General features: G+C 36.9%; 1 protein-coding gene and 1 non-coding gene across 4 annotated transcripts in view; both read right to left on the bottom strand.

Moving 5' to 3' along the window:
* Positions 1 to 25,790, bottom strand: part of PRKG1 (protein kinase cGMP-dependent 1) — a 1,422,417-nt gene that overhangs the window by 109,997 nt on the left and 1,286,630 nt on the right. For all 3 annotated transcript variants that reach the window (XM_066349797.1, XM_066349796.1, XM_066349798.1), the window contains one exon: positions 14,501 to 14,575. In XM_066349797.1, coding sequence (XP_066205894.1) covers positions 14,501 to 14,575 — 75 coding nt within the window. The remainder of the gene's footprint in view (positions 1 to 14,500; positions 14,576 to 25,790) is intronic.
* On the bottom strand, positions 19,775 to 19,850 carry TRNAT-AGU (transfer RNA threonine (anticodon AGU)). The gene has a single exon. It is a non-coding gene; the product is annotated as a tRNA-Thr (tRNA).

Genomic DNA, 25,790 nt, shown 5'->3' with positions numbered 1-25,790 from the left:
ATGAGGCTATGAAAATTATAAGGTGGGGATTATATTTTAATAACATAGTATGGTATCTGACAGTAGTGGCCCAATTCTTAAGTATCTGTAGTAATCACAGCCTCAGAAATTACTTATGAAGTCATTAGTTAAACCTTATGAAAATGCCATTCTACTTAGCTAAAAGTGATCAAATATCAAGTTTCGTGTGGTCAAATCTAATAAAATAAATTTCTTATTAACTATTTTATTTTTACTTGAATAGTAACATAATTCAAAGGGAAAACATTAACAAAATACAATATTATAATGCATTTAAATAGTAATGTAGATAAAAGAGATGTTAATGTAAAGCAGATAGTGTGCCTGCATTTGGTCATATTAAGGAACATTGAAGGATAATTATTGATATGTGTGTTTTTAAGCATTCTTAGGAATATGTTGTGTTTGTTAGAATAAGAACTGTTTTTACCTGCCATTTTCTATTTATTTTTTTTTAGTTAGAGAGAGACAGAGACAAAGACAGGAAGGGAGAGAGATGAGAAGCATCAATTTGTAGTTGCAGCACTTTAGTTATTCATTGATTGCTTTCTCATAAGTGCCTTGACCAGGGGGCTCTAGCTGAGCCAGTGAACCCTTGCTCAAGCCAGTTAACTTGGGCTCAGGCCAGAGACCCTGGGTTTCAAGGTAGCCAGTTGCCATAGGGTCATGTCTATGATCCCACGCTCAAACTGGTGACCCCGTGCTCAAACTGGTGAGCCTATGCTCAAGCCACTCTTTTTTTATTTCTTATTCATTTTTAGAGAGATAGAGGTGGGAGGGGAAGAGTGGGACATATCAACTCCCATATGTGCCTTGAATATGCAAACTCAGCGAACCAGCGTCCTCAGCATTCCAAGTCAATGCTTTATTCACTGTGCCACCACAGGTCAGGAGACCTCAGGGTTTTAAAACTAGCGCCTCAGGCCCTGGCCGGCTGGCTCAGCGGTAGAGCGTCGGCCTGGCGTGTGGGGGACCCGGGTTCGATTCCCGGCCAGGGCACATAGGAGAAGCACCCATTTGCTTCTCCACCTCCCCCCCTCCTTCCTCTCTGTCTCTCTCTCTCCCCCTCCCGCAGCCAAGGCTCCATTGGAGCAAAGATGGCCCGGGCTCTGGGGATGGCTCCTTGGCCTCTGCCCCAGGCGCTAGAGTGGCTCTGGTCACGGCAGAGCGACGCCCCTGGAAGGGCAGAGCATTGCCCCCTGGTGGGCAGAGCTTCGCCCCTGGTGGGCGTGCGGGGTGGATCCCGGTCGGTCGGGCACATGCGGGAGTCTGTCTGACTGTCTCTCCCCATTTCCAGCTTCAGAAAGATACAAAAAATAAATAAATAAATAAATAAATAAATAAACAAATAAATAAATAAATAAAACTAGCTCCTCAGCCTCCAGGTCAACTCACTATCCACTCTGCCACCACCTGGTCAGGCAACTTTTTTTTTTTTACCTAGCTTTTATTATTTCTAAATGTAGTTCAACTGTAATAAATGGTTGAAAACAGAAGCTTGAAAAATATACACTGTATAATATAGTTATTGTATTTTTTTAAATGAGGAATGGAAATCACATTTTGATAAGAATTTGATGTTGCTCTTATACTCCTGTTTTCTTGCACACCTTACCTAGTCCTCTATAGACAATGGCCTATGAAATCATTGTTCTGATCACTCATTAGAGTGATCTAAATGATTTATCTCCTTTTCAGAGACTGTTAATCAACATGAATCTCAACGGTTTTCTGAAGTTGGGGCCTTATATGTTCTCATTTATCCGGTCACTCAAAAAATACCATCTGTCATTTGGTCTGTTAAAAAAGGTACCATCTTGTCAGTATCTTGTCAATGGCATTTTTTTTTTTTTATTTCAAAGCAACTTTTTGGAGCCCATTTGAAATTAAGAATTGTTATATAGTCTAAAGCATATTCTTCATCATTAACTTAATTATTCAAGAAATATGATAAAATTAAGAATTTTGAGAGGAAAAATCATGAGCTCCATCCAGAGAAGTATCCAAAATTAACCTGTTTACTAGCTTTTTGAGCAAGGGGCTTTGATTTTGGAGAACAGCTCCTTGAACAAAATTATTTTCAGTAAAATGTATATTTTACTAAATTATGATATTTTGATAGCCAGTTTTACTAGCATGATAAACATAATAAGCTTTTACAAATCAGGGTCATTTATCAAAAACCTTAGAAAAGCTGATAGGAAATTACTTACAGACCCAATGAGTCGTATCTTCCAAGTCCTTAAACTGCAAGTAGTCTTAAATTCATCATTTTAAGAAGGCTTTATCTCCTTTTTAAGGGTATTAGGATTATTATTAGTCAGTATACTCAATCACTAATTTATCTAGGTTGTCTAAAATGTTTGAACAGTTTTGAAATATTAGAGTAATAGCTTTTATAAAATGTCCTTAGATGTCTAGTGTATGTACTTGGAAATAGGCAGGTTGCTTGAAGTAATACAGCTTATAAAGTTGACTAATGTTTGCAATTTATGCATCAGAGGAAGATGTGTGGTACAAGCACATAGCTCTGAGCAACAGTCATGCTTTGCTTCTATGATATCTCATCTTCCTTAAATAACAATTTAAAGACACAAATTAACATGGCATGTTTATTGTATCAAAATGATTTACACTACTGTTTTAATTCGTTATTTAATAATAATTTCTTTCTAAAAGAATTCATAGGGGAAATCATGAAGGAAAATATCGGTATAACATTTCCAGTTTCCAAGGTACTCTGTCATTTTCTAATGGCTTTTTACTGAATGACAGCCTGCTTATTATCATATCTAAATGTCACATTGGCAAGAGAAAATTGTACGTATAATGATGAAAATAAAAACAGCTCTGTTTCCAAGGCTAATTCAACTACTCTGAGTTATCAAAATGTACTTCAAGTAAAATTGCCTGATTTTTTATTGAAATATTTTGAATAGAGTAAGCACTAACAGCAATACTTTTAGATTCTAAGAGGAAAAAATATAATTTAGTAACTTCTTTTACAACATAGACCCACAAATTATTTCATGGTTCCTATGAGTCTGTTTTCTACTGACAACTACAAGGACCTCTTTAGTATAAATTTACAAAAAACAGCAGAGGTGAAAATATTGTTTATATAAAAAGTAATGAAGCTTCTAATAGAATGGCTTTTTAACTTCCACTATTCTACGCATTTAATTTGGAAGCATTTCAGGATTATCATTTTTATAGATTAGGAAACAGATGCGGAGGTGCTAGGCACTAGGCTCTAGACCAGGGATCCCCAAACTACGGCCTGCGGGCTGCATGTAGCCCCCTGAGGCCATTTATGCGGCCCCCACCGCACTTCCAGAAGGAGCACCTCTTTCATTGGTGGTCAGTGAGAGGAGCACAGGATGCAGATGCTCCTGGAGTACTGTATGTAGTGGCGTCGCTCGTGTACTGTACTACTTTAGGTGACGCGGGACGCAAGCGTCATGGCTCTGGAAGTGCATCATATCACTTGTTACAGCTAGCAGAGACAAATATGGAACCAGACATTGACCATCTCATTAGCCAAAAGCAGGGCCTATAGTTCCCATTGAAATACTGGTCAGTTTGTTGATTTAAATTTACTTGTTCTTTATTTTAAATATTGTATTTGTTCCCATTTTGTTTTTTTACTTTAAAATAAGGTATGTGCAATGTGCATAGGGATTTGTTCATAGTTTTTTTTTTATAGTCCGGCCCTCCAACAGTCTGAGAGACAGTGAACTGGCCCCCTGTGTAAAAAGTTTGGGGGCCCCTGCTCTAGACCTTGTGCTAAACGTCATGTGGAGAAGTTAGTGTCAGTGCTGTGACTAAGGACCAGGTCTCCCAAACCCAAGGTAACATTTCTCTTGCTATATGACATGATCTCTCCAGAGAAACGTCTTTTTAGTACTGAACATTATCCTTGCTTTCTCTCACTAGACTCAGAGGATTTTCTTTCTAAAATGGCCCAACCTTGTATGTAAAATAGGCTTAGAATTATGCTATATGTTATCTTCACTCCAATGAGAGAGATGGCCTTCACGGAAGAAGAGAAGGTATTTTAGTTAAATATTATTATTATTATTATTATTTTTGTGTGTGTGTATTTTTCCGAAGCTGGAAACGGGGAGAGACAGTCATACAGACTCCCGCATGTGCCCTACTGGGATTCACCCAGCACGCCCAGCAGGGAGTGACGCTCTGCCCACCAGGGGGCGTCGCTCTGTCGAGACCAGAGCCACTCTAGCGCCTGGGGCAGAGGCCAAGGAGCCATCCCCAGCACCCGGGGGCCATCTTTGCTCCAATGGAGCCTCGCTGCGGGAGGGGAAGAGAGAGACAGAGAGGAAGGAGAGGGGGAGGGATGGAGAAGCAGATGGGCGCTTCTCCTGTGTGCCCTGGCCGGGAATCGAACCCGGGACCCCTTGCACGCCAGGCCAACGCTCTACCACTGAGCCAACCGGCCAGGGCTTAAATATTATTATTTTTCAATTAAAACTGCTAAAAACACAGAAGGGCCCTGTACTAATATTATATTATAGGTACTTTGTTTTTCTTTAAAAAAGTATCAAATCATAGTAATTTCTAGGATACCAGCATACCTAAAAGACATATCCCTTAGGTTGTTCTCTTTTCTATGAAAGTTTGGGGCTCAGAAAAGGTTGACCCAATGGCTATATGGGCTCAAATTAACCTTAGGATTTAAAGAGCTCTTGATGTTTTGAAAGAAAATTTTTGATTTCTGTTATCTAACATGACAACAGTAGAAAGGAATCATCCTTCTTTTCAGAAAAAGGAATCAGAGTCAGCAATCAACTGGCTTGTCTGTATCCACCAGGCAAGTCAGCAGCACTAGAATTTTCAATTATCTTTAGTTCTCCACTCTGTCAATTAGAAAAGACTGCATGAAAGGACATCCTGGGATTCACCTTTATAAATTCTGGCTACCTAGGGAGTCTTAAAGATAAGAGCTTCAGAGAAGCAATTAGCAAACAGACTTTGAGAGTTTTAAAATTTTTAATGAAACAGACAAAAAAAATACTCCTACCCAAGGCCAAGTAACTTTATCCTGAAAAACATTTTGTAAGAGAGTCACCAAATCAATCTCACTGCACTTAAAAGAGAAATTACTCTGATGCTCTCTGTAGTCACAAATCAGACTGAAGTATTAACCTGTTAGCATTAGTGACCTTAAAAAACTGTTCTACACCTCCTTCTGCCTGATTACATGTACTGGAATTTCAAAAGCAAACAGCTCTTACACAGCTGAAAGTCAACTTATTAGTTCAGGTCCAACTGCTGCAAAATTTTCAAGTCCCTTATGCTTTGCCCTGCAGTAAAATGGAAGCCACTTTTTACTGCCCAGAGAATGGGACTGTCTTCTGACTCCTTGGTCCTGGAAGTAGTCAGCAAGTTCTCATTCCCATTCAAGGACTATTTTCTAATGCCGTTCGCGGTGTTCTTTCTATTTAATAAGCGTATAGTTCCTATTTTAGAACAGGATATTTGCTCACTAGAATTCTTTCCATCAAGGGAAAAACAATTTTCCAGGCTCATTTCCCTGAGAGTTGCTTAGATCAAGACCAAGTTGGTTTAAGTAAATTGTTGATAAGCTTAAGGGAATATTAAGATCTTGACTCTAAAATGCCTGGCAAAAAAACACTAAGAAAGGCCAAAAATTCAAAGTCAGGGTGTTCAAATGAGCAATACCATGTGTATTTGTGCATTGAAAATGTTATTTTTAGATACTATATAACCCTAGGGCATTTGAGAAGATGTTACCAAACAATACAGACTTCTGTTCTGATTTGCAAAGCCTCTTGTGTTTTTAGATGCATTTGATGAGTGGATGGATTATCAAAAGCTGGAGCAAAATTGGCAGTTCCCTCAGTGTGCCAAAGAGCACAGAGCAACTAATGGGTTGTATCTGCTAATGAAAGGCAATGAGAAAACATCTTTCACTGCTGTCATGTTGTGTCAAACAAGGGTCGCTCCAAAAGTAGTCCGGAAATTATCAGACTAAAACGTTTGTTTGCAAAGGAATTTGTAAACAGAAGAGGAACTTTAAATCAATGAGGACTAATTAATTCTTCTTGGACAATTTTTAATTTTTACAGGTTCTATAGAGAGATGACAATAATTAAACCTCAAGGAATATAACCTAATAAAAAACAGAAACATGAAACCCTTAACAAAAAATTCACATGACAAAGTGGTGTAAATCTTATCCACAGGGATGGTCTGACTTGTCCTTTGAAGAGGTCTGCCTTCTTCTATGAAAGTTAAAACCTGAGACCCACCTTAGTCTTAAACTCTCTCAGTCGTAACTCTCTTCTTCTCTTCTGGGTTTAACATGCTCTCTTCTCTCTCAATATTGAAGTTTTATAATCTTTCATTATATACATTTCTGACTATTTTACTTGAAATTCCTTTTGATTTTTGTATAAATTCCTTGACTCTTCAAATTAGATTAATTTTCAGTTTCTGTTAGGAGACTCAATCCCTATCACTCCATCATAAGATGAAAATTAACCAGTGGTTTGACAAATACAAATGGCAGTCATAACACCCTACAACTCTCACCATACAACTTTATTCTTTCCTTCCCAATTCTTGAAATACATAGTTTTAATCATCATGATGCATTTGGTTTTTCTTCAACTTCTGTTTCCTTTCCTGTGTGTGTGTGTGTGTGTGTGTGTGTAAAGCCCTCCCACTTTCCTTGATTTTTAAATGCTGAAGTTCCTCAAGAATCAATCTTCAATGCCAAGTTCCTCTCATTCTCTACTATCTCTTCTACATTGTAAACTACTATCTACCATCTAAATGGTCACTATTCTCAAATGAATAACATCCTCTTCTCTGAGCTCCAGACCTTCCTAACCATGTCTCAAAGGCACTTTTTATTTAATCTGAGCAGAAAAATCAATTCATAGCCAACCCATTTCCCAAACCTGGCAACCAGAGAATCTCTCTCTTGCTTAGTGAATGTCATTTCCTCCCTCTGATTTCCAGATCCCAAATCTTTGCATCTTCCTTGATCTTTCTTCCTTTCATGACCAATATCTATTTCCTTAGAATACTTGTTGGCTTTGCCACTTAAATCTTAAATTCATCTCTCAAATGCTTTTCTCTGCTCAAGCTGCCCTCACTCAGGTCCTGTCTATCATCAGTTTCTACCTGTAAAGTATTGTGGCTGTTATTCCTGTTTTTACTTTTCACTCCTCCAATCATGGAGGAAAGAATGCTCACTTATAATAAAAAAATAACAATAATAATTCATTTGCTAGCTTACAGGTTTAAAGTGATTACCCTAAATTCTAAACATCTACTTGATCATTGCTTTATACATTGTACATTCCAGCAATACTGGAGTTTTGGTTCCTTGAATATATAATGGCGTTTCCTATCATGGGGGCCTTGCACACGCTGTTTCTCTGTCTATAATGCAATCCATATTTCCTTGCCCAGCTAGTATTGAGTAATTCCTGTCTAACCGGAACAAGCCAACTCTTTAAATTCAGCTCAAATCTAGTTAGAATATCACTTCCTCAGGGAAGCATTTCCAGAAAGATTAAAGTGTGTCTCCTTCCACTGAGCCATATGCACCATGAAGGCAAATGGCATGTCTATTATTTTCACTCTTTTCTATGAAGCATTTTGTATGCAGGAAGAAAATATTTGCTAGGTAAATGAATGCATATGATGAAGTGAGTGAACATAGATAATGCTGGTATATGAGGGGCCACAGAGTCATTGTAGAGAGGCTTTAAATTGAGATTTATAACAAGTGATGTGTAGATTTAAAAACATAGCTATACTCATTTAGAGGTTCACAAAGATTTTGCCATGAGAAAGAGTTCCTCATAGAAAACAATATTAATAATCACCAACTCTGGTCTTAAATAATATATACATTTATAAATCTATATTCATATAGCTTTCAGAGCTGCCCAATGAGAGGACTTAGAAATGAATTCCTTCTGCTTTCAGGGAAGCAGGACAGAGCCTAAGGCAGCTTAACTAATCGGTACAATATGCTGTAGCCATTTTCTATGAGTGTCATGACATAAAATAGTTTGGAAAGTGTTTCTAGATGAGAGTAATTTGCAGGTGTTTTTTGTTGTTTGATGCTTTACCTTTTTAAAGAAGTGGTCAAGATTTTCAAAAGCAAAATGAATTGAATCAATAAGGCTAAATTTGAAGCAGTCTAAAATACTATATGTTCATTCATTTTGTGATCAGGCTACACCAAAATGGCATCAATGACAAATAGTGTATAAATAGCATTATAAATGTTAATAATATGATGGATATTAAACAGAAAAAGGAAAATATAGAGTTATTAATACCTTATAATTGTAAAACACAAAAATAGTTAATAGTAGTTGTGCTTCATATGTTTAAACTGTGATTTTTAAAATCTATCTTACTATATTATTTCTACTAAAGTGAAAATATATATTTTAATTAAAATAGACATAATTATAAATAATACACTGACTGTAGTTTTATTTCCCCCTCATATGACCATAATCTGGAATATTGTTGTGGCCTATGTAAATCATCTTATTATAGTACAAGTTTTAGAGAGAATATTTTATGATTAACTATTATAATTAATAAGCTATGTTAAAAAATGCAATCAGTATATATGTTTTTTATTCAGAAAAAGGTCTATTTCCTTATAACTGCTGAATATAGTATATAGCAATGAAGATATCAATGATAGTCCTAGCCAGATAGCTGAGTTGGTTAAGACATTATCCCGAAGCACAGAGGTTGCTGGTTTGATTCCTGGTCAGGGCACATATAGAAACAGATTTGTTTCTGTTTCTTTCTCTCTTTCTCTCTCTCTCTCTCTCTCTTTCTCTCTTTCTCTCTCTACCCCCTTCCTTTCTCACTAAAATCAATAAATAAAAAATTTAAAATGATATCAATGATAGTATAGCTTGAATCCCTCTTCTAGGTATCTAACTCCCAAATTTGAGAACACCTATTCTTAAAGACATATGTACCCTTATGTTCATTGCAGCAATTTTTACAATAGGCAAGACGTGGAAACAAGCTACATACTCTTTGACTAATGATTGGATAAAGAAGATGCGGTGGATAAAGAAATGATTGGAATACTACTCAATCATTTATGACAACATGGATAGACCTTGAGAGTATCATGTTAAGTAAAATAAGTCAGAGGGAAAAGGGCAAGAACCATATGATTTCACTCATATGCAGAACATAAACAGACTAGAGAAATGAACAAACAAAATAAACTCATAGACAACAGTATGGTGGTTATTGGAAGGGAAAGAGGTGGTGAGAGGATGAAGAGGGTAAAAAGGGTCAAATATATGGTGACACAAGAAGACTAGACTTCAGGTAGTAAACACCAGTGAAATATACAGATGATATATTAGAGGACTGTATACCTGAAACTTCTACTATTAACCAATGTTACCCCAATAAATTTAATTAGAAATAGTCTATATTCATATATCAAAAATACTTGTAGTGGAATAAAACATTTATTTTTCCTATTTGATATTTCAGGGTGGCTATGTTGTTTTACAAGACAAGGTATAAATATAGATATACTATATCTATATCACTACCTAAACAGTGATATATCACAGTTAATATCATAACTTATTCATAGAACTAAACAGTAAACATCACTGAGTTATAGATCCCTCTCTCCACTAAAAACTGCAAAATCCTTCCTGTTAGAAAATAGTTTTCTATTTGATATGCACATTGTAAAGCACAATGCCTGACTCATAAGTACATTTCTAAATGTTTATTAAATGAATAAGTGCATATTCTCAAAGGAAAATAATGTGTATCTTTCGTCACATGTGCTACTTTCCGCTGTAAATAAGGTTTAGTGATCCTTAAGAGTGATTTGTTGTTGTCTCTTCTAATGTCTTTGTGATAACTTCATATTTAGGAAGAAAGCCCTTAGCAGCAATTAAGATAAGCTTAAATATGCCATAAAGGTAAAGTTTCTGTCAAGAATAACTTTTTTGGCCCTGGCCGGTTGGCTCAGTGGTAGAGCGTCGGCCTGGCGTGTGGGGGACCCGGGTTCGATACCCGGCCAGGGCACATAGGAGAAGCGCCCATTTGCTTCTGCACCCCTGCCCCCCCTCCTTCCTCTCTGTCTCTCTCTTCCCCTCCTGCAGCCAAGGCTCCATTGGAGCAAAGATGGCCCGGGCGCTGGGGATGGCTCCTTGGCCTCTGCCCCAGGCGTTAGAGTGGCTCTGGTCGTGGCAGAGCGACGCCCCGGAGGGGCAGAGCATCGCCCCCTGGTGGGCAGAGCGTGGCCCCTGGTGGGCGTGCCGGGTGGATCCCGGTGGGGCGCATGCGGGAGTCTGTCTGAGTGTCTCTCCCCGTTTCCAGCTTCAGAAGAATGCAAAAAAAAAAAAAAAAAAGAACAACAAAAAAAAAAGAATAACTTTTTTTGTAGCAAATACATCTTGTGAGACAGGCTGGGGACACACGTCCTGAAATTGGGAGTTTTGAGAATCATTTCCCTGGAAGAGTTCTCCCAGACCAATCTTCCTGGATGGGCCACTTGAGCTGAGTGCTTGTTAGGTCTTTTCTGACAGGGATGATCTGTTCAATATTGTGGAATCATTCGGCCACTGAAGACTGATTATGCTAACAGTATAATTGTTTCTCCCAATTGAGTTCCTAAATATCTCAGCTAAATCAATCTTTTTTAGTCAGTCCTACATTTCTTTTTTTGCGTGTCATTAGTGAGACAGTACCAACAGAATTTTCTTTCTTTTTCTTTTTTTTTTTAATTCAGAGAGAGGAAAGGAGGCAGAGACAAACTCCTGCATGTGCCCTAACTGGGATCTACCTTGCAAGCCCACTATGGGACAATGCTCCGCCCATCTGGGGTATTGCTCTGTTGCTCAGCCACCAAGCTCTTCTTAGTAACTGAGGTGGAGGCCATGGAGCCATTGCCAGCACCTGGGGCTAACTCACTCTAATTGAGCCATGGCTGCAGGAGGGAAAGAGAGAGAGAGAGAGAAGTGAGAAGAAGGAGGGGCAAAGAAGCAGATGGTCGCTTCTCCTGTGTGCCCTGACCAGGAACTGAACCCAGGACATCCACACACCAGGCTGATGCTCTACCACAAAGCCAACTGGCCAAGGCCAATAAAAATTTCAGACATGGATAAATATGAACATTTTAGTTGGGTTTTTAAGAAATACTAATCTTACCTTTAATAAATTTTGCAAAAGCAAGGGACTTTTAAAAAAGTAAGCTTATACAGTAGAGACAAAGCAACCCTTCAGTTCTAAATGCTACAGATTTTGTGATCTATATAAAAATTTAGAGATATTAATAAAATTATAAAGGTGCTTTAGAGCAATTTACAGCCTTATCCTAAACCTGAAATGCTGGAAAACCTTATAAATTCTTGAAATACAGAATGAATGTAGATGTATTTAAGTGGAAAAATTTATCAGAAAGTGACAAAAATGTTAACCCAAAGAGATGTTTAAACTTGTTAGTTAAACTCAAAAGCTTTCCCTGGGGAATAATTCATAATATACCTTCTCTGAATAATAGGATCTCTAATTAAAAAGATGATTTTAACTCTGGAAATATTCAGATATGAATTATTAGAAAGCTATACAATGCTAACACTGTTAACGTCATAACACTACTTTCTTCAATGTAAGTAAGTATGTGTTTACAGACATATTTACATATTTATTTATTTGAATACTTTGTGAAATAAAGGTTATATTATCAATCTTTCTAAAATTTGGATCATGCACCCCTACTGGGATCCACCCAGCAATCCCATCTGGGGCCAATGCTCTGCCCATTTGGGGTCATGCTTGCAACTGAGCTACTTTTAGCATCTGAGGCAGAAGCTCCAGGGAGCCACCTTCAGTGCCTGGTGTGGATGTGCTCAAATTTATGGAGCCATAGGTGTGGAAGGGGGAGAGCAAGAGAGAGCAAGAGAGAGAAACAAGGGGATGGGGAGAGGGAAGAAGCAGATGGTTGCCTCTCCTGTGTGCCCTGACCAGGAGTCAAACCAGGACTTCCACACACTGGGTAGATGCTCTGCCATTGGGACAGCTGGCCAGGGCCTGTTTTTAGTTTTTTAAATCAAACTATTCCATTTTAGAAATAATATCAATATTAAAGTTTGTGGGTTATGTGTTCATTTAGACATAGTATTAAACAGAAAAATTCAAACTGATTTATTTTTTAAATTCAAGTATAAATATACACTGGCTAATTTATAATCCTGTCAAATTTATGGTGAGATAGCAAAGTTTTGAACCTCTTTTTTTTTTAAGACTTTATTCAATTTTCAAAGAGGAGAGAAAGAGGGGGAAAGAGGGAGAGGGGGGGGGGAGAGGAACAGGGAGCATCAACTCCCATATGTGCCTTGACCAGGCAAGCCCAGGGTTTCGAACTGGCAACGTCAGTGTTCCAGGTTGACACTTTATCCCACTGCGCCACCATGGGTCAGGCTGAACCTCTTATAGGTAGTACTTTCATTGCCCTTCTTTGTTCTTTAATCATAATTAAAATTTCTTTTTACTAAATGATAATCATTTAATAAAAATGATATTTATGAATATTTTCCCAACTGGGTTTAATTTTATGATATGCTATAAAAGTGAGAGTAGTTTGCCTAAATAAGGTTAAAGATGGAATTATTTTTACATTATAGATATGAAATAGTTTTATCTTTATATCAAATGTATTAGCTCATATTTCCAATGATTACTTCTACCAACAATATCATCCAATTTTATATCCCTTTATGATTTACAAAGTGTTTTTATATATTACCATCAATTAAATCACAAAATTACCATTTTAAAGGTAAGATAATGAGATTAAGAGAGGTGTTAACTCATGACTAAGACCACTTAACTGGGAATGAGTGAGCCCAGGGCAGAACCTGAGTCTTCTAGCCCTTGTTCAGGGACATATTTTTCTCTTTTTTTTTTTTGCTTTTTTTTAAGTAAGAGGAAGAAAACTAGAGAGACAGACTTCCTCATGTGCCCCGACTGAGATCCACCTACCAACCTCTATTTGGGGCCAATGCTTCTATGAACCAATCTATCCTCAGAGTCCAGAGCCAACACTAGAACCAATCAAGACTTTGGCTACAAGAGGAGAAGAGAGGGAGAAGGGAGAGAGGGAGGGGAAGAGAAGCAAATGGTCACTTCTCATGTGTGCCCTGACCAGGAATTGAATCTAGGATGTCTGCTTGTGGGACCAATGCTCTATTCACTGAGCAATTGGTCAGGGCAGGGTCATATTTTTCATACTCATACTGACTGATTGTCTAAAATTGGCAGAACTGTCACCACACCTATCTTCTAGTAGTCGGAATCTGAATTTCTGTGAGTTTGTTTTCTTACTATCTTCAGTTGAAACATGTGAAATTGAACCCATAAATGCCCAGAATACATGAGATAGACACATAGTTATCTTTAAAAAGCCAAGAGTAAACTAAGAAAGATATAACTAATTTACAATAGTTTTCCATCATTGATCAATATTAAGTCTGTGACTAGCCCTCACCATTGAGTAGAGGAATCGCAACAATACAAAAGCTTTAATCAGTGAACTTGTCTAAAGTTTAACAGGGAAATATAAATACATCAAAGAATACTTTAGGATATAAAAATGACTTTTTTTAGTACGGGACCAATTTTTTCTATCTTCATAGATTATCAAGGCAAAAAATATATTGTATTTCTTTTGCTGTTAGGTTACTACAAGACAAACCAATCAAATTCTGTCCCTAAACTCTCTATTTACTGGTAAATTTTATCAATTTAGTTCTTCAGGTTTCCTGTATGATACAAATACTAAATTATTTATACTTGAATTACTTCATTGGCAAAAAGAGGGAAAGATTATACAGGTTGCAATTTTTAATAAGTAACAACATTTTTGCAGTAAAAGCCAATCTCAAATTACTTCCAATCTTTTTAAAAAAGAAATGAAGCTATGTTTTAAAGCAAATTATTCTAGTACAGAAACTTGTATTTTGTTATACAAAAATGATAATTAAGGGAATATATACTATCTCATAACATTCTGAAAAGACTGCCACCCAAGTAAAATGTAAACCAACAATGTAGTCATACAGGAAAATATTTTCCACCCTTATTATTTTTCATACAATTTCACAAACAACTATTGAACACAGCAACCATTCATTCAGAAAGTATTGACAGTAGGAGAAATAGTGCATTTACACTTAATTTTTTATATTGGATTTTAAACTAACCATTTCCTTGTTGAGATGACCAACTATACAAATGTAAAGCTCTTATGTAATAATTACCTTGAAAGATTTGCTTCTTTTTCTTCTATTTACTTTTTTCCCATTTGAATGAAAGACTTTAAGTCCAACAAAATATTTTATCTTATTTCTGTTCAAAATCATTTTTAAAATTGACATTAAATCCAAAGGAAAGAAATGTCACTTACTTTGCTTTAGCTTCTGCATCCTCATATGCTTTGTTAGAAACATCATCCAATCCTCCAATCAAATGCTTGAAAGAGCTGTTAGAGGAAAAACACATTGAATAGGATAAATCCTCTACAAAGTTTAATAATGCCAACTTAGTCTATATGATGAAACAATCTGAAAGGATCTAAATAAAAATAAATTCAAACACAATCTAGATACATTTTTAAGACATTATTAGGTAATGACATAAACCCTATGAGAGCAGGGACCTCTTCAGTTATGTTCATTTCTGTTGTTCCCCTCACTGAGAACCATGTCTGGCAAAAGGAGATATTCAAAGAACTGGGTGAAATAAAGTCTAACTGATATGTATCATGAAGTCAATTATAATAATAAAATAACAAGGCCCTGGATGGTTGGCTCAGTGGTAGAGCGTTGGCCTGGAGTGTGGATGTCCCTAGTTCGATTTCAGCCAGGGCACACAAGAGAAGCACCCATCTGCTTCTCCACCCTTCCCCCTCTCTTTTCTTTCTATCTCTCTCTTCCCCTCCTGCAGCCAAGGCTCCGTTAGAGCAAAGTTGGCCCAGGTGCTGAGGATGGCTCCATGGTTTCTACCTCAGGCACTAGAATGGCTCCAGTTGCAAAGGAGCAAGGCCCCAGATGGGCAGAGCATCGCCCCCTGGTGGGCATGCCGGGTGGACCCTGGTCTGGCACATGCAGGAGTCTCTCTTTCTCTGACTCCCTGCTTCTCACTTCATAAAAACAAAGAAAAAATATTTATAAAATAACATTTACTAATTACTGAATGTCTACTGTATTCCAGGTACTATTCCTTTAATTTCATGAACATATATTACAATTCTCAAACTGTAAGAAATACTCATCATAAAATTCACTTAGCAAAACAGTAAAATGTTCTTCAAAGGCAAAATAAAAAAGATTAAAAAAATCCAACTAACCAGAGAGAATTATTAAAAAATGAACTCATTCTGGGGAAGTGGAAAAACTGACTCTAGCACAAATTGAAAAGAGTAACATATCTGCTTAAACCCAATCTATTCAATATTCTACTAATGTCCCTAGAACTGTGTTCAGACTTATTTTATATAGTGAAGTCTCAACCTTATACCTATAAAATATTATAGAGTCAGGACAAAATGAATACTCTCCCCCTGCCCCCCAAACAGGAATCACTCTTGAAAGTTACTGAATGCAACTACCTACAGTAACTTTTTAGCACACAATACTGTGGAAATTACTAAACTACAATGAATGAAACAAAAGGAAAGTCTATGTTCAAAGTGTTTACATAACCAGAGCCCTCCTTTACCTGGTCCTTACATGCCTGGTATTGTTCTATATATTTTACAAGTAGTAACAAATCCTTTCTTTGTTTTGAGACCAGCTGCTATTTATTCATTTATTTATAACTGAGTTTATTGGGGTGACATTGGTTAATAAAATTATATAGGTTTCAAGTATACAGTTCTATAACACATCATCTATACACTGTACTATGTGTTTATCACTCTGAGTCAAGTCTCCTTCCATCACCATTTACAAATACCCTAATAGTTACAGTGGACCTAAGAATTAGTATTATCTCCATCTTACAGACGAAGATACTAAGGAATGAAAGGTTAAAAAACTGACCTACAATCATGCAACCAAAAAACGGATAAGGAGCGACTAGTTGTTTTCCTTCATATCTTAAACACATAGTGCAACTCCTGTCTAATCGCTATGTTTTAAAGATAACTATCAAATATAATTTTATATATAAAATTTTTATGTGGTGCTAATAATCCATGTTTATTAATTTTTTCACTACTAGATATAAAGAAAATGACACGCACTTACAAAAGGCCTTCCATCTTGAAATGATAAAAAATTATTTTTGAAATTAGTTCTTTGTAATTGAAAAAAATGCTTTTCATTTAAAATGTAATTGATTTTATATTATGGAAAAATGTTAAAACTGACAGAAGAAATCACTGTTTTCTAACCACAAAAAACTATGGGGAAAATCTCTATGTATTTCTTTTTACCTTTTTTCTGAATGATTTATTGTTGTTTATAATGTTAACATCAAAATGTAGCTACGATTTAATATCTTGATTTTTTACTAATATAGCTTAAGGTATACTTTTATATTTTTAATTTTATAAGCTATACTTTTACAGCCAAATAATAGGTCATTACATGTGCAGACACCAAGAATATTTACTTTATCCATCTAGACACACAAACACTACACTCACACACATACATATACAGATGAAGACAGAGGTATGACAATTATATAGAAAAACACTTGTTACTTAGCTAAGTCCAAGATTTTAAAGATATCCTTCATGATTTAAGTACTTTAAATTGAGAAAAATATGTTCATTTATATTGTGGCTTCTAGAGGTAAAGGCTCTTGTGTTCATTTTTTGTTTGATGGTTTTATTTATAATTAGCACAGTCATAATTATTAGTGGATCATATTGTCAGGAACTAAATGAATATATGTTTCTTCAGAAGGAATATGAATCCAAATATAATACAGTAAAACCAAACATCCAAATTCTATCATTTATCCACTCATCTACTCATATGTACTTATACTATGCCTACTATCTATAAGGAATGACTCAAGCTACTGTGGATTATGCAAAAAGAGTAAGATACACCCTTAAGGAATTTATAGCTCTATATTAGTGATAAGAAAACAAAAATAATTGCAATACATGGTAGGACATAAACAGTGGTTGAATGCTTATCAGAAGGAAGCCTTTAGCATCTATAAAAAGAAGGTCATCTACTCAAAATTATATATGACAGCAATTTCAGGGAAAAGAATGACACTTTTATGAGCAAATAGTTTTCTTATCAGTGTTTTCTTTATTCTTTATATGTGTTTGTATTTGCAAGAGAATACTGCACACACCAAAGTGTTGGCCAGTTGTCTCTGTCTTTCCTTTGTAACAATAATTCTATATCTACTATAGGGATTATTCATTATGTAAAATTAATTACCGATAATGCACATTTAATACAAACCATTTCCAGATTATAATTACATGCTTTAAAAAGAATTAAAATATTAAAATAATGATCCAAATTGGCCTAGTGAAAAAACGAAGATAAAATAAAAGTAAATAGTTGATTTCAGAGACTTTTCCATTTTATTTACTGTGATTTTTGAGGAACAAAAATCCATATAGTGTTAACTAAGTATTTATGTGTAATATGGTTAGTCTTCTCTAGGGCTGAGCCTTGTTGAATTGAGAAAATTTGTGATACGAGTCAAATGACATGGTCTATTTTGAATATTTTACTTTTTTTTTTTCCTGACCCCAAGGTAATATGTTGACATTTTAGAAGGCACCAGAAAACTCCAAAAAATAAAAAGATTATTTGTAATTACACACTTCAGAACTAATTGTTAAACTCTGCATGTATTCTTCTAGATATTTTTCAATGTTATTTTAAAATTGGAACCATATCATTTTAGTACTATGTCACTTTAGGCTATGTTTGTGCTCACACAACAACTTACTGATTAAATGAAGAAAAAAATCCAGTGTAGGACATGCTTGATTATGCAGAAACATCTTATATAAATTAAGTAAATTTCTCAATCTTATTTATTTACTTATCTAATAATTTTGCTGTTGAAGCTTTCACTAGTTTCTGTCTTAAGGTTATATTATTGACTCTTTTTGACTCTTAATCTTTAACAGTTAAGAATATATTACATCTTAATAAAGAATTAAGAAAGAGATGGTCTGTGTTTTTTTTTTGTTGTTTTTTTTTTGTATTTTTCTGAAGCTGGAAATGGGGAGAGACAGTCAGACAGACTTCCGCATGCGCCCGACCGGGATCCACCCCGCACGCCCACCAGGGACGATGCTCTGCCCACCAGGGGGCGATGCTCTGCCCCTCTGGGGCGTCGCTCTGCCGAGACCAGAGCCACTCTAGCTCCTGGGGCAGAGGCCAAGGAGCCATCCCCAGCGCCCAGGCCACCTTTGCTCCAATGGAGCCTTGGCTGCAGGAGGGGAAGAGAGAGACAGAGAGGAAGGAGGGGGTGGGGGTGGAGAAGCAAATGGGCACTTCTCCTATGTGCCCTGGCCTGGAATCGAACCTGGGTCCCCCGCACGCCAGGCCAAGGCTCTACCGCTGAGCCAACCAGCCAGGGCCCACTGGTAGTTTTTTTTAATCAGTCACTTTCACTAGACAGTGAACTCTTTGATGCCCAGGTTTTTCTGACTGTATATTCCTAGTGTTAAGCCTAATCCGGAGGGACTCGAAACATTGAAGACACAAACAAAATCCGTTGATTCCACACCAAAGCTTTATTGTTTAGCTTGGCCAAGCGGCAGCAACTCTGACAGAAATCTGAGGGAGAGCGCGCTGGCCCTTTGTTTTACCTAGTTTTTATAGTTTTGCAAGCGGGAAGTACAGAAGCAAAAATTGCCATTAGGTGTTCTTTATCATTATTGGTTATCATCATATGTCCTTTAACATGATAGGACCATGTTCAATTTGCAAGCCATACATCATTTTGGAGAAAACAAAATTTACAAGTCAACGCAATGGTAGAAAGATCTCTTTACATATTAAAAGGCATTCCTATATTTTCTAATGTTTATCCGTCATCTCTTTGTTCAGAGTCACACACATTAACCATATGCATTCACATGGAAGACGTAGTTTCTGTGGGGACAAATGCCTGCAAATGGCTCATTACTATAAGAAAAGGTTTATTTTGGCTTTTCTCTTCCTGCACCTGGCTAGCCATTCACCCCTTTCCCCACAGGTGTGGTGGAATGTCAGGGAATCCATGTTTTCCTCCCCTTTGCATTTACAATACAATGCGAAGGGCCATCCTGGTTTTATGCCAATCACACAGTACAGAGATTATTTACAAAATTTCTTTGCACACCTTAACCCAAATTAATAAAATGTTCTTCAAGCCTCTTAAAATTTTTTTTTTTTTTCATTTTTCTGAAGCTGGAAACGGGGAGAGACAGTCAGACAGACTCCCGCATGCGCCCGACCGGGATCCACCCGGCACGCCCACCAGGGGCTACGCTCTGCCCACCAGGGGGCGATAATCTGCCCATCCTGGGCGTCGCCATGTTGCGACCAGAGCCACTCTAGCGCCTGAGGCAGAGGCCACAGAGCCATCCCCAGCGCCCGGGCCATCTTTTCTCCAGTGGAGCCTTGGCTGCGGGAGGGGAAGAGAGAGACAGAGAGGAAAGCGCGGCGGAGGGGTGGAGAAGCAAATGGGCGCTTCTCCTGTGTGCCCTGGCCGGGAATCGAACCCGGGTCCTCCGCACACTAGGCCGACGCTCTACCGCTGAGCCAACCGGCCAGGGCCGCCTCTTAAAATATTAATATTGATTCTGTAGCTTTTGGTACTTTACAACACCTGCGGGTGAGGTGGCGCAGTGGCTTCTCAGGGCTCCTCATTAGTGCTAGTGAAATCTCTGCACACAGATTACATACCATAAGTGTTAATTAAAGAATCTAATGTATAACTAATCAGTTTCTATAAGTGCTTATGGAAGAACTTAATGAAGTAGTTATTTCATCAGTTTCTATAACACCAAAAAATATCCTTAGTCCATGAATTTAATCATGCTGTATTTTAGTTAATTTTTTTGAAATATGGAAATTCATTAAATTCTGTATATATGTTAGGTGGAAAGTTAAAGAATAAAACAAGTACCAGATGATTTCAGTCATATGTGGAATCTAATGAATAAAATAAAATAACAAGCAAAATAGAAATAAAATCATAGATAAGAGAGAAGGCTGACAGCTGTTGGAGGAGAGGGGCAGGGTGAAAGACATAGAGAGATCAATCAAAAAAGGAAAAAGGATATCTCACGGAAATGAACAAGTGTGGTGATTTCCGGGAGTTGGGTGGTTATGTAGAGGAGGGTGGAAGAGGAATAAATGGGGTGAACAAAGACTTGACTTGGGGGTGGGGTAAACATACAAGATGATCTAGAGATGTGTTGTAGAACTGGCCACCTGAAACTTGTACATTTATGTTAACCAGTGTCACCCCAATGAAATTCAATTAAAATTATTATATAAATATATTCAGAAGTTATAGCTACAAGTAGTAAAGAGTAATGTACAAACACAACAGTAATATAAAATATTTATAAGAAGTACAGCTACATAAAGTATAGAGTATATGGCATCATAACATAAAATTCATTAACTATGTCAAATCCATCACCTCTGCTTGGCTAAGCACTTCACCATACAAGGGTGGTAAAGAAAGTAAAACATATAACCTGAGCACCCGCTGGTTTACTTTAGCTGATGCAGAGAGAGGCCTGGAAAGCGGGGGCGGGGGAAGCGCTTCCCTGGACAATGCAGTCTTCTCTCCAAAAGGCCCAGGGTCTCTACTTCTTCATCATATTTTTTATTTGACACTAATGTGAGAGAGCTGGGGTTTTACAGCATCTGTTGGCCTCTCTATGGTAAACTTTCCCAGAATAAAATACTTTTCACCTTTCTTATTCTTTCAGGAACATATTTGAGATCAAGGATCAGCATAATCCTACCTATAAACCAAATCTGGCCCACGCTTGGTTTTGTAAATAAAGTTTTATTGGAAAACAGCCACATTTATTCTTTTATATACTGTATTATCCACAGCTGCTTTACATATAACAGCAGAGTTGACTAGCTGTTACAGAGACAGTATGGCCTGCAGAGATGAAAATATTTACTATCTGGCCCTTTACAGAAAAAGGTTGTAGATGGTTCTCTTCCCCTCATTCAACACTAACTTCTGTAATCCTGGCTTCAGTAACCTGAAATGGATTCTCTCGTCTCTTTCCCCTTCGTTCCCAGCCACCTTTCCCTTTCTTATGAATTCTATAATTACATTTTCCTTTACTACCACTCTTGTCTTTAAACAACAGGCAGGGTAATCAATCTTTTAAAAACTTAAGTCAGATCACATCACTCTGCTACAATTGCTCTAATTTCTCCCACTGTACTCCCTCTGACCTTAGAGTACATGAAGCTTGCATCTGCCTCAGGACCTTTGTCCTCTGCCTGGAACATTCTTTCTCTAAATCTTTGTATGACTTGTTCTTAATGCCATTTAGATTTTTTTTTTTAATTTTTCTGAAGCTGGAAACGGGGAGAGACAGTCAGACAGACTCCCGCATGCACCCGACCGGGATCCACCCGGCACGCCCACCAGGGGCCACGCTCTGCCCACCAGGGGGCGATGCTCTGCCCCTCCGGGGCGTCGCTCTACCGCGACCAGAGCCACTCTAGCGCCTGGGGCAGAGGCCAAGGAGCCATCCCCAGCGCCCAGGCCATCTTTGCTCCAATGGAGCCTTGGCTGCAGGAGGGGAAGAGAGAGACAGAGAGGAAGGAGGGGGTGGGGGTGGAGAAGCAAATGGGCGCTTCTCCTGTGTGCTCTGGCTGGGAATTGAACCCGGGTCCCCCGCACGCCAGGCCGACGCTCTACTGCTGAGCCAACCGGCCAGGGCCAATGCCATTTAGATTTTACCTCAAGTGTGTCTTCTTGAGACAGACCTTCTCTGACTGACCACTGCAAAGCAGCCTTTATTCCGAAACCTCCCTGCTATTATTCTCTGTCACTTTAACCCAGTTTATTTTCATCTCAGCACTTATTAATTGCTAAAAACTGCTTTGTTTTAAAACCTGTTGTCTTTCTCATATTAGAATTGTTTCATGAGATTAGGGATCTAGTCTATATTATTTATTAATAACCTCTTAAAAACTAGATAATAACTTGTTGTGAAATAAAAATTTAAAATAAATTAATGAATAGATGAGTGGACTCATTCATTCATTTACTTATTCATTCATTCCTTGTATGTGACCAGAAGAAGACAGGCAAACATGAAAGTCTTCTGAAGTAAAGTTTTATTTAAAATTAAAGATATATGAGTTGAAGTCCCATGTGTCTCTTTAATAATATAATAATATAATAATATATATAACAATAAACCTATTTAATAATAACTTGTAAGACAAAAGTTTAGTTATAATGAACTCGTCATCTAAATTTTGAGTCCTAATGAAGACATACATTGGTATAAAGAGTGGGTTAAATGATTTGAATCACTTAGCAATGTATCATTGAATTATATATATGGGACATTAAATGAGGGTAATAATTTTAGACTATAATGAAATTTATATCCACGAATCCCAATTGCAATTAAAGTGAAAGTAATGATCTAAAAATGTAGCACAACTTTCATTTCAATTAAAAGCAGAAGAAATTAGACAAATCTCATGTGATAATTTAGCCTTATAGGTTACAGAGGGAAATATGTTTTTAAGATTAGATTGCCCTACTCTGACAAATTTATCTTTCATTTTATTTAAAGAAAAAACCTCCTACTGTTCTTAAATTGGACAATCCATGCATTAGACGTACTTCTTAGGTTGACTGTTAAGTATTAGAAACTTTCTTTACCTTGACTATATCAATACATACTAACAAAAAGTAGACATGCTATATTCCTCTTTCTGTCATTGATTCTCTGGGCCAAAATACCACTGTTTTGACATGAGAACCAATGATGATATTTTATAAATATCCAATTATTTTTTTAAATAATTCACTTTCCTTAATGGAAAGAGAATGCCAATACTAAAGTATTTAAGTCTTTTCATAATGCAATAGATTCTCAATCCTAAGACAACTTTGAGGTCCACTTTCAATTTTTTCCCAGATTTTCTTATTCTTAAAGTAAGATCTATGGCAACAATAGACATTTAATTTATTTCTCAAGTTTATCTACTTAGAAATTATTTAAAATTTATAAATAAATATAATTCACAAAATTCCTATCAAATTTCTAAAAATAAATAGGCCACATTTATTAAAAACAATAAAAATTCATAGCTGATATGTTTTAGTTTAAGTAGCTATATCAATTATATCATTTATTAGTTTTAAAAAACTACTTTTTGCCTGACCAGGTGATGGGACAGTGGATAGAGCGTCAGACTGGGATGCGGAAGACCCAGGTTCGAGACCCTGAGGTCACCAGCTTGAGCGCGAGCTCATCTGGTTTGAGCAAAGCTAACCAGCTTGGACCCAAGGTTGCTGGCTCAAGCAAGGGCTTATTCGGTCTGCTGAAAACCCACAATCAAGGCACATTGAGAAAGCAATCAACGAACAACTAAGGTGTCACAACAAAAAACTGATGATTGATGCTTCACATCTCTCTCCGTTCCTGTTTGTCTGTCCCTATCTATCCCTCTCTCTGACTCTCTGTCTCTGTTAAAAAAACAAACAAACAAAAAACCTAAAAATAAAAAATTTACTTTTTGTAACTATTTAAAAACTGACTCTAGAAAACATTGATTAGGTTGACTAACATGGCATGGGAAAATAAAATATTTAGGCAAGTCACTGATTTTTTAAAAAGTGAATTGAAAATAAAATGCAAAGATGTCACAAGAAGTCTTTTAAAACATCTTTTTAGTATACTTATTTATGCCCTAAAGCTATTGGAAACAAACACACATTCATCTATAACATTTTTACATAAATCAGTCTATCTCTGGTGTTTTTATTTCAGCTCTCATTACATGACTGGAAAGGGAAATAGAAACTTTTTTTGTGACAGAGACAGAGAGACAGAGAGAGAGGGACAGATAGGGACAGACAGACAGGAAGGGTAAGAGATGAGAAATATCAATTCTTCATTGTGGCACCTTAGTTCTTCCTTGATTGCTTTCTCATATGTGCCTTGACCAGGGGGCTACAGCAGACCGAGTAACCCCTTGCTCAAGCCAGCGACCTTGGGTCCAAGCTGGTGACCCTTGCTCAAACCAGATGAGCCCACGCTCAAGTTGGCAACCTCAGGGTTTTAAACCCTGGATCCTCCGCGTCCCAGTCAGATGCTCCATCCATTGAGCCACTGCCTAGTCAGGCAGGAAATAAAGACTACAAGAAAAAAATCATTGGAAGCTAAGAGATAAATATATTTTTAATTGTCGTAAGATGCTTGAGAATCTAGAAAAAACTAAAATATAAAGCAAAACATAAAAGTAAGAACTAGTATGTGTTAGGAATTATACAAACTATTTTACATAAATTATCTGTGCAACTGAGGTTATAAGTAAGTAATTTACCCAAGGTCACATGGCTAGTAAATGTCAACATTGGGATTTGAAATCATTACATCATTTTTATCATCCAATATGCAATGCAGAAGCCAGCTGGCTATGATCTCGGGATAAGATTTGGAATCAAATATTTGTTCTTTCTCACATTCTCTGTTCATAATCAAGCAAATTTTTTAAGCAAAATACTTTTTATTTTAATGTATCATCTTATTTCCTCTAGTACATTATATCTATAGAAGTTCCAATTAGGATGTGTATTAGTCTGCTAGGGCAGCCAATACAAAATGCTAGACTGGTGGAATCAACTACAGAAATCTATTTTCTTACAGTTCTGGAGGCTGAGGATCCAAGATCATGGTCCCAGTAGGTTTGGTTTCTAGTGAGGCCTTTCTTCTTGACTTGTAGATACCTTTCTTACTCTATCCTCACATGGCTTTTCCTCTTTGTGTGTACCCTCCTTGTGTCTCATTGCTTAAAGGACATCAGACTTTTTGGATTAGAGCCCAATCCTTATGATCTCCTTTAACCTTGATTATCTTATAAAGGCCATATTTCCAAATATAGTCACACTGGTGCTTGGGGCTTCACAGTATGGATTTAGAGGTCATAAAAGCATTAATTTTTCTTCTTCAATCTCTCCCTTTCTACTCTTTCAAAAGAATACTCCAACAGAATCTAACTTGCCAATAAACAATTTGTTGGTATACAATAAACAGCTTAAAGAGAATACAATAGACAGATCATGGTTTTGGAGTCAGACGTTCCTGGAATTCTAATCCTGCTATGTGTCTTTGAAAAAGTCATTAAGCCTCTTTGACCCTCAGTTTCCTTCTCTTGATTTTCAAAAATGTCATTCTTTCCCACAGGACTATGGGAAGGGTTAACGGAGATGAAAGAGTATTAAAATAAAAGCACCATACCAGGATGCTCAGAATTCATATGTTTACTGCTCTTAACTCTTTCCTTCTGCTCTACCTCTGATCACATTCTGTATCATCTAAAATTGAGCCTTCTCACCTCATAATTTTTGTCTCATATTTTAATTAGTCACTTGGATAATTTCCATTTTTTCTGTTTAACATTCCTTTTCAGGTATCTTGTTAGCTTGTACTATTTACTTCTGACATTTTAGAACAAGGTTATTTGAGCTATTTTCTATGCTCACAA

Source organism: Saccopteryx leptura, chromosome 9 (genome assembly GCF_036850995.1).
Source record: "Saccopteryx leptura isolate mSacLep1 chromosome 9, mSacLep1_pri_phased_curated, whole genome shotgun sequence".
In the NCBI taxonomy this organism is placed as follows: domain Eukaryota; kingdom Metazoa; phylum Chordata; class Mammalia; order Chiroptera; family Emballonuridae; genus Saccopteryx; species Saccopteryx leptura.
The sequence above is the reverse complement of the archived record's forward strand: the minus strand, read 5'-3'. Positions and strand labels throughout refer to the sequence as shown.